The 14396-nt window shown below is 40.5% G+C and overlaps 1 protein-coding gene across 1 annotated transcript in view; it reads left to right on the forward strand.

Annotated features, from left to right (window-relative positions):
- LOC138656668 (EF-hand calcium-binding domain-containing protein 14-like) overlaps window positions 1–14396 on the forward strand; it is a 295394-nt gene that overhangs the window by 273785 nt on the left and 7213 nt on the right. Inside the window, exons 8-9 of the mRNA XM_069743764.1 lie at window positions 6063–6164; window positions 10467–10643. Coding sequence (XP_069599865.1) covers window positions 6063–6164; window positions 10467–10643 — 279 coding nt within the window. The remainder of the gene's footprint in view (window positions 1–6062; window positions 6165–10466; window positions 10644–14396) is intronic.

Raw genomic sequence — 14396 nt, forward strand, 5'->3', positions numbered from 1 at the left:
TGAGAGCTTTGAACCCCCAAGTGTTTCACTACAGTTTAAAATGCAGAGCCGTGAAAATAAAAATTCTTTTTTTTTCACAAAAAATTCTTTTTTAGCCCCTAGTTTTGTATTTCCCCAAGAGTAACAGGAGAAATTGGACCTCAAAAGTTGTTTTCCAATTTGTCCTGAGTACGCTGATACCCCATATGTGGGTGGAACCATCGTTTGGGCGCATGGCAGAGCTCGGAATTGAAGGAGCGACGCTTGCAATGCAGACTTAGATGGAATGGTCTGCAGGTGTCACATTGCGTTTGCAGAGCCCCTTCATGTACCTAAACAGTAGAAACCCCCACTAGTGACCCCATATTGGAAACTAGACCACCCAATTAACTGATCTAGATGTGTTGTGAGAACTTTGAACCCCCCAGGTGTTTCACTACAGTGTATAACGCAGAGCCATGAAAATAAAAAATCATTTTTTTCCACAAAAATGGTTTTTTAGCCCCCCAAATTTTTATTTTCCCAAGGGTAACAAGAGAAATTGGACCCCAAACATTGTTGTTTAATTTGTCCTAAGTACGCTGATACCCCATATGTTAGGGTAAACCCCTTTTTGGGCACACGGGAGAGCTTGGAAGGGAAGGAGCACTGTTTTACTTTTTCAACGCAGAATTGGCTGAAATTGAGATCGGATGCCATGTCGCATGTGCAGAGCCCTTGAAGTGCCTAAACAGTGGAAAACCCCCAATTCTAACTGAAGCCCTAACCCAAACATACTGCTAGCCCTAATCCCAACTCTACCCATAACCCTAATCACACCCCTAACCTGAACATTCCCCAAACCCTAACCCCAACCACACCCCTAACACCAACACACCCTTAACCCCAACACACTCCTAACCCTAATCCCAACCCTAACCACACCCCTAACTCCAACACACCCCTAACCCTAATCCCAATCATAACCCTTAGCACACCCCTAACCCTGACACACCCATAAGCCTAATCCCAACCTAAATGTAATCCAAACCCTAACTTTAGCCCCAACCCTAACCCTAACTTTAGCCTCCACCCTAACCCTAACTTTAGCCCCAACCCTAACTTTAGCCCCAACCCCAACTTTAGCCCCAACCCCAACTTTAGCCCCAACCCTAACTGTCTCCCTAACCTCAACCCTAGCCCCAACCCTAACCCTAGCCCTAACCCTAGCCCCAACATTAACCCTAGCCCCAACCCTAACCTTAGCCCCAACTCTAACCCTATCCCCAAACCTAGCCCTAACCCTAGCCACAACCCTAATCCTAGCCCTAACCCTAGCCCCAACCCTAACCCTAGCCCCAACCCTAACCGTAGCCCCAACCCTATCCCAATCCCAAACCCTAACCCTAGCCCCAACCCTAACCCTAACGGGAAAATGGAAATAAATACATTTTTTTTATTTCATTATTTTTCCCTAACTAAGGGGGTCATGAAGGGGGGCTTGATTTACTTTTATAGCAGGTTTTTTAGCAGATTTTTGTGATTGGCAGCCGTCACACACTAAAAGATGCTTTTATTGCATAAAATAGTTTTTGCGTCTCCACATTTTTTGAGAGCTATAATTTTTCAAAAATTTGGTCCACAGAGTCATGTGAGGTCTTGTTTTTTGCGGGTCGAGTTGACGTTTTTATTGGTTCCATATTCGGGCATGTGAAATTTTCTGATCGCTTTTTATTCTGATTTTTGTGAGGCAGAATGACCAAAAACCAGCTATTCATGAATTTCTTTTTGGGGGGTGCGTTTATACTCTTCAACGTTTGGTAAAATTGATAAAGGAGTTTTATTACTCGGGTAAGTACGATTACAGCGATACCTCATTTATTTCATTTTTCTATGTTTTCTCGCATTTATACGATAAAAACTATGTTATAGAAAAAATAATTATTTTTGCATCGCTTTATTCTGAGGACTATAACTTTTTTTATTTTTTCGCTGATAATGCTGTATGGCAGTTCCTTTTCTGCGGGACCAGATGACGTTTTCAGCGGTGCCATGGTTATTTATATCCGTCTTTTTTGATCGCGTGTTATTCCACTTCTTGTTCGGCAATATGATAATAAAGCGTTGTTTTTTGCCTCGTTTTTTTTTTACGGTGATCACTGAAGGGGTTAACTAGTAGGACAGTTTTATAGGTCGGGTCATTACGGATGCGGTGATACTAAATATGTGTACTTTTATTGTTTTTTTTAGATAAAGAAATGTATTTATGTGAACAATATTTTTTTTTTCTTTATTTAGGATTTTTTTTGTTTACAAGTGTGAATATTTTTTTTTTTACTTTATAACATTGCCACGGGGGGGCATTATGTTATAGGGTCAGATCAGCGATCTGACAGGCACTGCAGGGACGCTTGCAAGCACTTGCCCTGAGCAGGAGCTTGCAAGCCACCTCCCTGCAGAGACCAGAAGCAGCCCCGCGGCCATATTGGATCCAGGGCTTGCAGGTTGGAGGAAGTAGGAGACCCTCGGAGCAACATCACGTTGCTCCGAGGGTCTCAGGGAAGCACGCAGGGAGCCCCCTCCCTACGCGATGCTTCCTTATACCGCCGGAACACTGTGATCATCTTTGACATAGTGTCGGATATCAGCTGCGATAGTCAGCTGACCCCCGGCCGTGATCGGCCATGCTCCCCCCGTGAGCACTGCCTATCCACTATGACATACTCTCCCATCACTGGGAATTAAGTCCTAGGTCACCTTGACGGGATAGTACGTCATATGTTATAAAGGGGTTAAATTCAGGTCCCCTACTGTATGACAATAGGAACAGAAGATTTTTTGTGGCCTATGTAAAAGGCCTCTAAAATACACTAGATGCTACAAACTATTTTAAAGTCAGGTCCCCTACTTTATGACACTAGGAGCAGAAGAGTTTTTGTGGCCTCTGGATCAGGCCTCTACAGCTTAATTTCAACCCAACAAAATGGCAAACTGTGATATGGCGGGTTGTCTAACTTTTTGCAACTGAAAAATTATAAATGATATATTTTTTAATGTGCCTTAGATCTGCAGACAGGTTCATATCACCGCCACAAAATGACAACATGGGAAAATTTTAATGTGCCTTTGGTCCGCAGACGGGTTCATATCACCGCCACAAAGTGACAACATGGGATACAGCAGGCAGTTTCACATTTAGCAACAGAAAAAAATAATAGTTTTTTTGAATTATGTAGTGAAAAAATATTAAATAGAATGCTATACTTGTGCATGGAGCACAATAGAAGCAGCACACAGCACAATTGTAGGACATGCGCCCTGCTGGCTTTGTCTGTGGCCAAAAAAAATGCTGGAAGGTAAATTTAACAGCCACACTGGACACTATTTAGCTACACTATCTGACTTATATACTACCACCTAGCTAACTAGCTAAAATCTGGGATACAGCAGGTTTTTTCACATTTAGCTAGTGAATTAATACCAATTAGAATGCCATAATCTTGCATGGAGTACAACAGAAACAGTGCACAACACACTTGAAGGACATGTGCCCTGATGAAAAGTGCTGAAAAAACTTTGGGAGCAATGCAAATATTTTCCCACACTTTTATTGAATGTTACCTTTTTTCCAATTTTATTAAATTTTTCTCGTGCTTCCGATCACAAATCTAAATGTACATATTCATGCCAAATTTATATTTGGTGACCGTCTTCTGAACAAATTCGCTCATCACTATTGCTTTGTTTCTGCTTTCTACTGTAATAAATTTGTTGGAAAATAATTTTTCCAGCAATATAATGCATTTAACATGGGGTTTTTGCCTTCTTTTGGATCAACATGTTAGGTTATAGCTTGAACTCGATGGTTTTATGGCTTTCAATCTTAAAAGCTATGAAATTATGAAACTTTAATGGTCTGTCATGGCTTTTACAGAGGGAGAACTTCTCTGCAAACTGCCATTGGTATGGCCCTGCTGAGGAGGGAATGTGATTTTGCAAGACTGATAGCAGCAGCTCAATCAAAAACTAATTGGAAGGGGTAGGAAGATGAGCAGCTAACTGCTGTATAGAAATCATTGGGCTGGAGAGTTTACTGGGGTCTCATGAATTAACTCCTCAGCCTGGAATGTACTGTAAATGTGGCACCCCAGAATCTGGTTGCCATGGTGACATTGCCTCCCTCTAAGGGATGATGTCATGTCTAGAGGCAAGAAGGAAGGTCCCCATGCCAGGTAACACAGTGTACATGTCAATTCCTGCTCCAGGCCAGAAAGGGGAGCTTGCTTTTAAATTCTGGTCAGCAAGTGGGGTTAGTGAGTCAGAAAGAAGTCAGCTGAGAGAGTAAACGGGGGAGTTGTCATAGAAATGGGAGCCAGCTGGAGCTCGTGACAGGACAGTGATAGAGGAGAGTTGGCAGTTTTATCTGTGGAGAGGGAAGGGACAGGAGCAGAGACAAGAGCTCAGGGGAATAAAATATAGCTGACCCCAGAGCCGAGCACTGATAAAAAGGGAAGCCAGTGTCTTTGGCTGGGTGGGTGCTTTACGCCCTGACAGCCGAATCTGGATGGCAGGGGACTGCAAGTTCCCTGGTAACACCGAACACCTGAAGGCACGGTAGCAGACAAAGAGCCCAGGGCTGACAGTGAAAAGGATAGTGCCCATAAATAGGCGCACGCTGTCTGCCATACAGGTTAGAAAAGAAGCAGGAGAGTGCCGGAGCTTAGCTACAAGCAGCAGGGACCCTAAAAGAGAGCACAGAAGCAAAGTCCCCAAGCCCACCTGGCACGGTGGATCCCCTAAAAGCCTCCAGGCAAGCCGGACTCAGTCCATCATCTGTAATTGGTACTCCAGATTGCATCTACTTTCAAGTAAAAGGTAAAGAAAACTGTACCTCTATGTGTCCTTCACTTATTCTCTGCACCCCAACGTTCACCACTATGTGAACAATCAAATATATTTGCCCTGGGGCCCCGCTCTACCCGTGGGTAGCTGAACCATCCTTGCTGCATCACCATCAACCCCAGTGGACCTAACCACAGCGTCAGCCCCCCATTGCCGAACACCACGGGTGGCATCATGACCAAACACCACATAATTATTCTCCATTTTATGACATGGCCAGGGCCACAGAAATGGATCACGGCCTCCCCCATAAAACTGTCCGGTCCGATTCTGGGTACCCCATGGCCCTGGCAGGTGCGTCATAACTACTGTGCATAGTTAGCCAGGCTCAGTGGTCGATCACCAATGTACACTATGTAAAATAAAAGTTTTCATATTAGGAAAATGACAGCAGATAAAAGTCAACTGCAAACTTGTTTATTTTCACGTTGTCTAACTAACTAAACTAATTTAATATCACCAGAACGCCTCTTAAATTGATTCTTGCCCTAATGCAGTTATGGCACAGAAGACACTTTCAGTAGTCCTATTTATGCTATGTTTGAAGTTATGAAACATCACTCTACCATATAAAAACTAATGCCATTAGCTCTCTTGAAAAAAAAGAGATATAATTCCTTAAAGGGGTTCTCTGAGTATATAATATTGATGACCTATCTAAAGGAAAGGTTGCCAATATCAGATCAGTGTGGGTCTGACTGACGGCTACACATTCAATGCTTAATGCTTTCAACCCACAACTGATCGGTGTGATTGCCAGATGCCAGAGCCCCTATGATCTGATGTTGATGACCTACTCCATGGATAGGTCATCAATATTATATACTAGATAATGTTTTTAATTAATTAACAATATTTCTAAAGAGAAAGTCATTTACTGATCGATTGTGTCACAAATGATTAACAGTAAAAGGTAGCTTCATATGTGACTCACAGTCGGACACATTTGTAAGCGTGTATCACATCTCTGAAACAGTTCTATGTCATTTTACGGACTTCGCATTAAGAAAATATGAGGAATATTGCAGACTTCAAGGATCAGTAACATTGTCTGACTGTGCTATTTGCTCTGGCCACTTTTCTTGACATTTCAATTAAATGGACACTTTGACAGGACAGTGTAATGCATTTTACTCTGCATCAAATATGTACATTATCATCATTTATAATAGGCAAAACTGTTGTGTGATAATACATTGCAGAAACTATCTGGAATATGCAGAGCACAGTTCTACCATTGTCAAAAGAAAAAGAAGAGGATATGGAACATCATGTACCTACGTCTTTCCTGAAAACCCGAGCTGGTAAGAGTCATGTTACTCTTAAATTGCTTTTCAAAGAAGTATAGCAAAGTAGGATAACCATGAGTGTATCATATATTTATGTTTCCAACTTTTGTGACTAACGGCTATGCATATGATATATTATTGGGCAATTTGTTTCTATAAAACATAATACTTATTTGTGGCCATACAGTTTTGCCGAATCACTATTTTCATGTTGATCTTTGCACAAATGCGACAAAAACAGAAATTAATCAATCATATTTAATCTCTATACCTGATCTAATTCTTTTGTTTTCGTTTAATATGTCAGCTTTAACTAAAAGCATAATTTCCCTATACTCTGTTACAAGATGATATTCTGAATTTATTTGAGGCCACTCGGTTGTTGTAAAGTGGATTGCAGCTTGACAAGAGTTTTACTGGCCTGTTAAAATATTATGCTGTAAGGACAAAGTGCATTGGGAGTCACGTCTTCATCAATGATTTCAGGTTTATCATTCATTCTATTTGCCACAAGTGTGTAAAATCCAGCCTCCAGCTATGCAGTTTGCTTGTACAAACATTTATGAAAAAAAAGTTTCTCTACAGAGCTCTCTGAATTAGAGCATGGCACTGTCATAAAAAGCCACCCTTGTAATTAAGGGAACCTATCATCAGCTCTGATATACAGTACATCATTCTATTATGCTGTATATATGCCCCCAATCCGGCCTGCAAGACAAGAAAAAGCTTTTAGTATACTCCCCTACTGGGCGGTCCGATTCGATGAGCGTCGCTGCTTTGGTCCATTGCTTCCTCTCTTCTTGCAATACCATCCTCCTTTCTGCTTCGTGTGGATGCCATCCACAGTGATCCAGGCATGGTGCTTCTGTGCAGGTGTACTCCATGCCCTGTCGAGGGCAGAGCAAAGTACTACACTGCGCATGCACAGGAAAAGGCCAAAGAGCCCCTGCGTATGTGCACTGCAGAACTTTACTATCCATGGTTATGACCACTAACAGCTAACTCGCTATTAGTTGTCATAATCATAGATATGCAAGCTACTGCATTTCCCAGCACATAGGGTAGATAGCATATAGTGCCTTGTGAAAGTATTCGGCTCCCTAGAACTTTTCAACCTTTTCCCACATATCATGCTTCAAACATAAAGATACCAAATGTAAATTTTTGGTGAAGAATCAACAACAAGTGGAACACAATTGTGACGTTGAACAAAATTTATTGGTTATTTTATTTTTGAAAACTGAAAAGTGGGGAGTGCAAAATTATTCGGCCCCTTTACTTTCAGTGCAGCAAACTCACTCCAGACGTTTATTGTGGATCTCTGAATGATCCAATGTTGTCCTAAATGCCTAATGATGATAAATATAATCCACCTGTGTGTAATCAAGTCTCCGTATAAATGCACCTGTTCTGTGATAGTCTCAGGGTTCTGTTTGAAGCACAGAGAGCATCTTGAAGACCAAGGAACACAACAGGCAGGTCCATGATACTGTTGTGGAGAATTTTAAAGCAGGATTTGGATACAAAATGAAATGATTTCCAAAACTTTAAACATCCCAAGGAGCACTGTGCAAGCGATCATATTGAAATGGAAGGAGTATCATACCACTGCAAATCTACCAAGACCCGGCCGTCCCTCTAAACTTTCATCTCAAACAATGATAAGACTGATCAGAGATGCAGCCAAGAGGCCCATGATCACTCTGGATGAACTGCAGAGATCTACAGCTGAGGTGGGACAGTCTATCCAAAGAACAACAATCAGTCATACACTGCACAAATCTGGTCTTTATGGAAGAGTGGCAAGAAGAAAGCCATTTCTCAAAGATATCCATAAAAAGTGTATTTTATAGTTTGCAGCAAGTCACCTGGGAGACACACCAAACATGTGGAAGACGGTGCTCTGGTCAGATGAAACCAAAATCTAGCTTTTTGGCAACAATGCCAAACAATATGTTTGGCATAAAGGCAGCACAGCTCATCATCCTGAACACACCATGCATACTGTCAAGCATGGTGGTGGCAGCATCATGGTTTGGGCCTGCTTTTCTTCAGCAGGGACAGGGAAGATGGTTAAAATTGATGTGAAGATGGATGAAGCCAAATACTGGACCATACTTGAAGAAAACCTGTTTAGTCTGCAAAAGACCTGAGACTGGGACGGAGATTTGTCTTCCAACAAGGCAATGATCCCAAACATAAAGCAAAATGTACAATGGAATGGTTCACAAATAAACGTATGTTTGAATGGCCAAGTTAAAGTCCAGACCTCAATCCAATCGAGAATCTGTGGAAAGAGCTGAAAACTGCTGTTCACAAACGATCCACATCAAACCTCACTGAGCTCGAGCGGTTTGCCAAGGAAAAATGGGCAAGACTTTCAGTCTCTCAATGTACCAAACTGATAGAGACATATCCCAAGCGACGTGCAGCTGTAATGGCAGCAAAAGGTGGGGCAAAAAAGTATCAAGTTAAAGGGGCCAAATAATATTGCTCGCCACACTTTTCAGTTTTTGAATTTCCACAAAAATGTTAAATAACCAATACATTTCAACTTCACAATTGTGTTCCACTTGTTGTTGATTGTTCACCAAAAATTTACATTTGGTATCTTTATGTTTCAAGCATGATATGTGGGAAAAATTTGAAAAGTTTCAGGGAGCCGAATACATTCGCAAGGCACTGTAGCAAATCAGAAGTACTACTACTACATTTCTAATTGGAGATATTTGCTAATATTAATATTATTACACCTGCTAAATGTTGGGATAGGATCTTTCAGATGGGAATACCCCTTTAAGTTCTTCAGCATACAAAAGTGTTTATGATAATTTTATGCTTCCAACTTTGTGAGAACAATATACAAAAGGCCCTTTCTGTTCCAGAATAACTGTGCCCAGATGCACAAAGCAATGTCCATAAAGGCATGGTTGAGGAAGTTCAGTGTGGATGAATTTGACTGGCTGCACAGAGAACTGACCTCAACCCCACTAATCATCTTTGGGATGAAATATATTAATCAATTGTTAGCCAGGCTATCTAATCTAACATCAGTGACAGACCTAAAAAATGTTTTTCTGAATGAATGGGAAAAAATTCTCACAGACACACAAAATTCTATCACTTTACAAAATCCTAGAAAAGTGGAAGCTGTTTTAGCTGCAAAGGTGGGAGCAACTCCATATTAATGCCTAAAGATACAAATAAGGAGTTGAATTAAAGATCCTGTATGTAATGTATGTTTCCCAGTACTTATGTCCATGAAGTGCACGTTGAATCAGTTTTTCAAGAAACTGAAATTGTTTACTGAATTCAAGAAAAGGTAAAGGTTGATTCATCTAAATAATCTGGGGAAAAAAGTGCAAGACCCAGTCTTTAGTGGTGAAAAATGTCTAATGCTTAAAGTCAGCATATTTTTCTGAATATTATTTTTCTTTTGTTGAATTAAAGACTATTGTAGAGATGAAACTTGCCTGGAAGTTTCCCAAAAAATTGGATTTTCCCTAATTTCAAATTTTTGCAGTTTGATTCACGTGAGTTCAACAAAATGGTTGCCGAAACTTGACGCACACCTGTCCCGCCGCTGTTGAAGATCTCTGTCTCATTCTCTACTCCAACTGGCCTTTTCTTTTCTCCAGTATGCAACAACCTCTTTTTTTTTTACTCTGTGCCAGCTGCAAATGCATAGTTGACTTTTGACGTCAAAATGCATGTGATGATGTTACTACCTGGATCACCTAAGGCGTGGTCAGCATCTTGGGTGGTTCACAGTCAGTGCTGGAAGCTGTAGAGTGGAAATTTGTAAAAAGGATGTCCCGTGTCACAGGAAAGAAGAGTTCAGGAGAAGTACAGTACCAAAATAATAATAATTTTATTTATATAGCGCCAACATATTCCGCAGCGCTTTACAAATTATAGAGTGGATTTGTACAGACAATAGACATGACAGCGTAACGAAAACACACTTCAAAATAGATACCAATAGGAGTGAGGGCCCTGCTCGCAAGCTTACAATCTATAGGACCAAAAGGTAGACTGCAGCTGTGGCAGGAAAGGTGAGCGACAAGTTGAATATTGTTTTTGCTTTCTTAACTCTACTCTTAGTATATTCTATATGTAGAGACCCCAGAGCTTAAGGAACATTTTATTTACATCAAATAACTTTGAAGTCTAAATTGAGCAATCTGACAAATTTGAATTTTGGTGGCATCAAGTACAAATAATGACTATGAGTGGCACCAGGTTATCTAAGGAAGCAAGACATATTTGTTTATTAAAGGCTACAATTGAATTTAATTGAACCTTCTCTATGTTCAGATTTTCAGGTATTTTTTTATGGAGCAGACAAAGACGCAGATGGATATCTAACCTATGCAGAAATAAAGAATGTTCTCGGAGAAGAGACTCCACGTGAGGAGTTACTAGCACATTTTGACACTGACCAAGATGCAATGTATTCTTACATGGAACTCATGAGGACATTTCTGTTAGAAGGTGTGAATATTCAGTCGTAAAGGGAACATTATCTAAAATCAATCTTTTCAACCCAATCTGACAATTGCTCAGAGGACGCTTTCTGATTTTATGGTCATAATAATTCACAGGTCTGCAAAGAAAAAATAATGCATTCCCCAACACGACTTGTCTATAATAACAAATGCAATAGCTTTTGGTCCTTTGGCATGTCTTTTAACTCTTTAACCCCTTCATGCTGTAGCCCTTTTTCATTTTTATGTTTCTATTTTTTGCTCCTCTTCTTCCCTTCTTCCCAGATCTATAGCTTTTTTATTTTTCCATCAATATGGCCATGTGAGGGCTTGTTTTTGAGGGATGAGTTGTACTTTTGAATGACACCATTAGTTTTACCATGTCGTGTACTCGAAAACAGGAAAAAAAATCCAAGTGAGATGAAATTGCAAAAAAGTGCAATTCCACAACTGTTTTTGAGGATTTTTTTCTACCATGTTCACCAAATGCTAAAACATGTCTAGGTTCTTTCTTATTTAAGTGGTGAAAAAGATTCCAAAGTTTGCTAAAAAAAAAAAAAAATAGCGCCATGTTTCAATACCTGTAGCGTCTCCATTTATTTGTGTTCTCGAGTTGAGTGAGGGCTTGTTTTTTGCATACTGAGCTGACTTTTTAAATGATACCATATTGGTGGAGTTACAATCTTTTGATTGTCCGTTACTGCATTTTCAGGCAATGTTGCGGCGACCAAATAAACTTAATTCTGGCATTTCTACATTGATAGACCGGGCGATACCAAATATGTTGAATTTCATAGAGAAAAGTAGAACGGCACTAGGTTACTCCTGCAGTTTTCTGTAGCTGCAGCAGCAAAAGTTCAAATATGTGTTTGATTTTTTTTACCCGTAGCATGTCCATTTTTCATGCTCTCAGGTTGGCTTTTTTTGTGCGCTGAGCTGACATTTTTAATGATACCATTTTGGTGTGGATACGATCTTTTGATTGCCTGGTATTGCATTTTAATGCAATGCAGCAGTGACCAAAAGATGTAATTCTGGCATTTTTACTTTTTTTTCGATACGCCGTTTACCGATCGGATTAATTATTTTTATACCTCAATAAATTTTGCAATTCTGAACGCGGCGATACCAAATATGTGTTTTTTTTATTATTGACTTATTTTGAATGTGGCAAATAGGGGGTGATTTGAACTTTTATATTTTTTTATTTTTTTTATATTTTTTTTATTTTTTTTTTTACTTTTTGCATGCTTCAATAGTCTCCATGGGAGACTAGAAGCTGTGAAACCCAATTGCCCCTGCTACACACAGGCAATGATCAGGTCACCTATGTGTAGCAGACATGCTCACTTGCTATGAGCACCAACCATCGGGTGGCGCTCATAGCAATTCGGCAAAGACAACCATTGAGGTCTGCTGGACCATAAAGGTCTGCTGTATTTTCACTCCAATCCCAGCCATCTCTGCCAACTTTTGAAAACTAGGGAGAGCATGGCTGGGATAGCATGTGGTCAAGTGTGCCTGACAAATTCATCATAATTTACACCATAAAAGGGACTCAAATTACAATAGAAATGCTTGCAAGCCCCTGACTGGCATACACATAGCTCTCTAGAGCATGGTAACTAAAAGATGCGCCAAATTAAGTAATCTTAAGGGGAGATAAGCTTATAGGGCACCATAATTATACCATGTGGATGCAGACCTATATTTGGGTTGTTGTTTCCCCCATGTCATTTGTGTTCACCTGAAGGTGTTGTGTAAAGAACACAACACCTTGGTTCTCCTGGATGGTAGTGGATGCTGCTGCCAACTGTGATCCGGAACTGATAGCCCTCGGTAGAAAATGGATTGATAGTGTGAGTGTTACAGGTTAAATGCCATCAGTGGCATTGGATCAACCTGTTTCAGGGTTCATGCCAACTCCTTTCTCAGATAATAAAGACAATAAAAACAGGAAAAGTTGAAATGTACTTTATGACCCACCAAAAAATACATCATAACCGCATCTGTTTGTGGTCATGGTGATGTCACTAAAACTGGAGTGTAGGAGTTCATTTTTGGTTTTAAAACATTTATTTATTTTACGTGCTTATATAGCACCAATAATTTCACAGCGCTTTACAGACATAGTAACATAGTAACATAGTAACATAGTTAGTAAGGCCGAAAAAAGACATTTGTCCATCCAGTTCAGCCTATATTCCATCATAATAAATCCCCAGATCTACGTCCTTCTACAGAACCTAATAATTGTATGATACAATATTGTTCTGCTCCAGGAAGACATCCAGGCCTCTCTTGAACCCCTCGACTGAGTTCGCCATCACCACCTCCTCAGGCAAGCAATTCCAGATTCTCACTGCCCTAACAGTAAAGAATCCTCTTCTATGTTGGTGGAAAAACCTTCTCTCCTCCAGACGCAAAGAATGCCCCCTTGTGCCCGTCACCTTCCTTGGTATAAACAGATCCTCAGCGAGATATTTGTATTGTCCCCTTATATACTTATACATGGTTATTAGATCGCCCCTCAGTCGTCTTTTTTCTAGACTAAATATTCCTAATTTCGCTAATCTATCTGGGTATTGTAGTTCTCCCATCCCCTTTATTAATTTTGTTGCCCTCCTTTGTACTCTCTCTAGTTCCATTATATCCTTCCTGAGCACCGGTGCCCAAAACTGGACACAGTACTCCATGTGCGGTCTAACTAGGGATTTGTACAGAGGCAGTATAATGCTCTCATCATGTGTATCCAGACCTCTTTTAATGCACCCCATGATCCTGTTTGCCTTGGCAGCTGCTGCCTGGCACTGGCTGCTCCAGGTAAGTTTATCATTAACTAGGATCCCCAAGTCCTTCTCCCTGTCAGATTTACCCAGTGGTTTCCCGTTCAGTGTGTAATGGTGATATTGATTCCTTCTTCCCATGTGTATAACCTTACATTTATCATTGTTAAACCTCATCTGCCACCTTTCAGCCCAAGTTTCCAACTTTTCCAGATCCATCTGTAGCAGAATACTATCTTCTCTTGTATTAACTGCTTTACATAGTTTTGTATCATCTGCAAATATCGATATTTTACTGTGTAAACCTTCTACCAGATCATTAATGAATATGTTGAAGAGAACAGGTCCCAATACCGACCCCTGCGGTACCCCACTGGTCACAGCGACCCAGTTAGAGACTATACCATTTATAACCACCCTCTGCTTTCTATCACTAAGCCAGTTACTAACCCATTTACACACAATTTCCCCCAGACCAAGCATTCTCATTTTGTGTACCAACCTCTTGTGCGGCACGGTATCAAACGCTTTGGAAAAATCGAGATATACCACGTCCAATGACTCACCGTGGTCCAGCCTATAGCTTACCTCTTCATAAAAACTGATTAGATTGGTTTGACAGGAGCGATTTCTCATAAACCCATGCTGATATGGAGTTAAACAGTTATTCTCATTGAGATAATCCAGAATAACATCCCTCAGAAACCCTTCAAATATTTTACCAACAATAGAGGTTAGACTTACTGGCCTATAATTTCCAGGTTCACTTTTAGAGCCCTTTTTGAATATTGGCACCACATTTGCTATGCGCCAGTCCTGCGGAACAGACCCTGTCGCTATAGAGTCCCTAAAAATAAGAAATAATGGTTTATCTATTACATTACTTAGTTCTCTTAGTACTCGTGGGTGTATGCCATCCGGACCCGGAGATCTATCTATTTTAATCTTATTTAGCCGGTTTCGCACCTCTTCTT

The sequence above is a fragment of the Ranitomeya imitator genome, chromosome 1, assembly GCF_032444005.1.
Source record: "Ranitomeya imitator isolate aRanImi1 chromosome 1, aRanImi1.pri, whole genome shotgun sequence".
Lineage (NCBI taxonomy): Eukaryota > Metazoa > Chordata > Amphibia > Anura > Dendrobatidae > Ranitomeya > Ranitomeya imitator.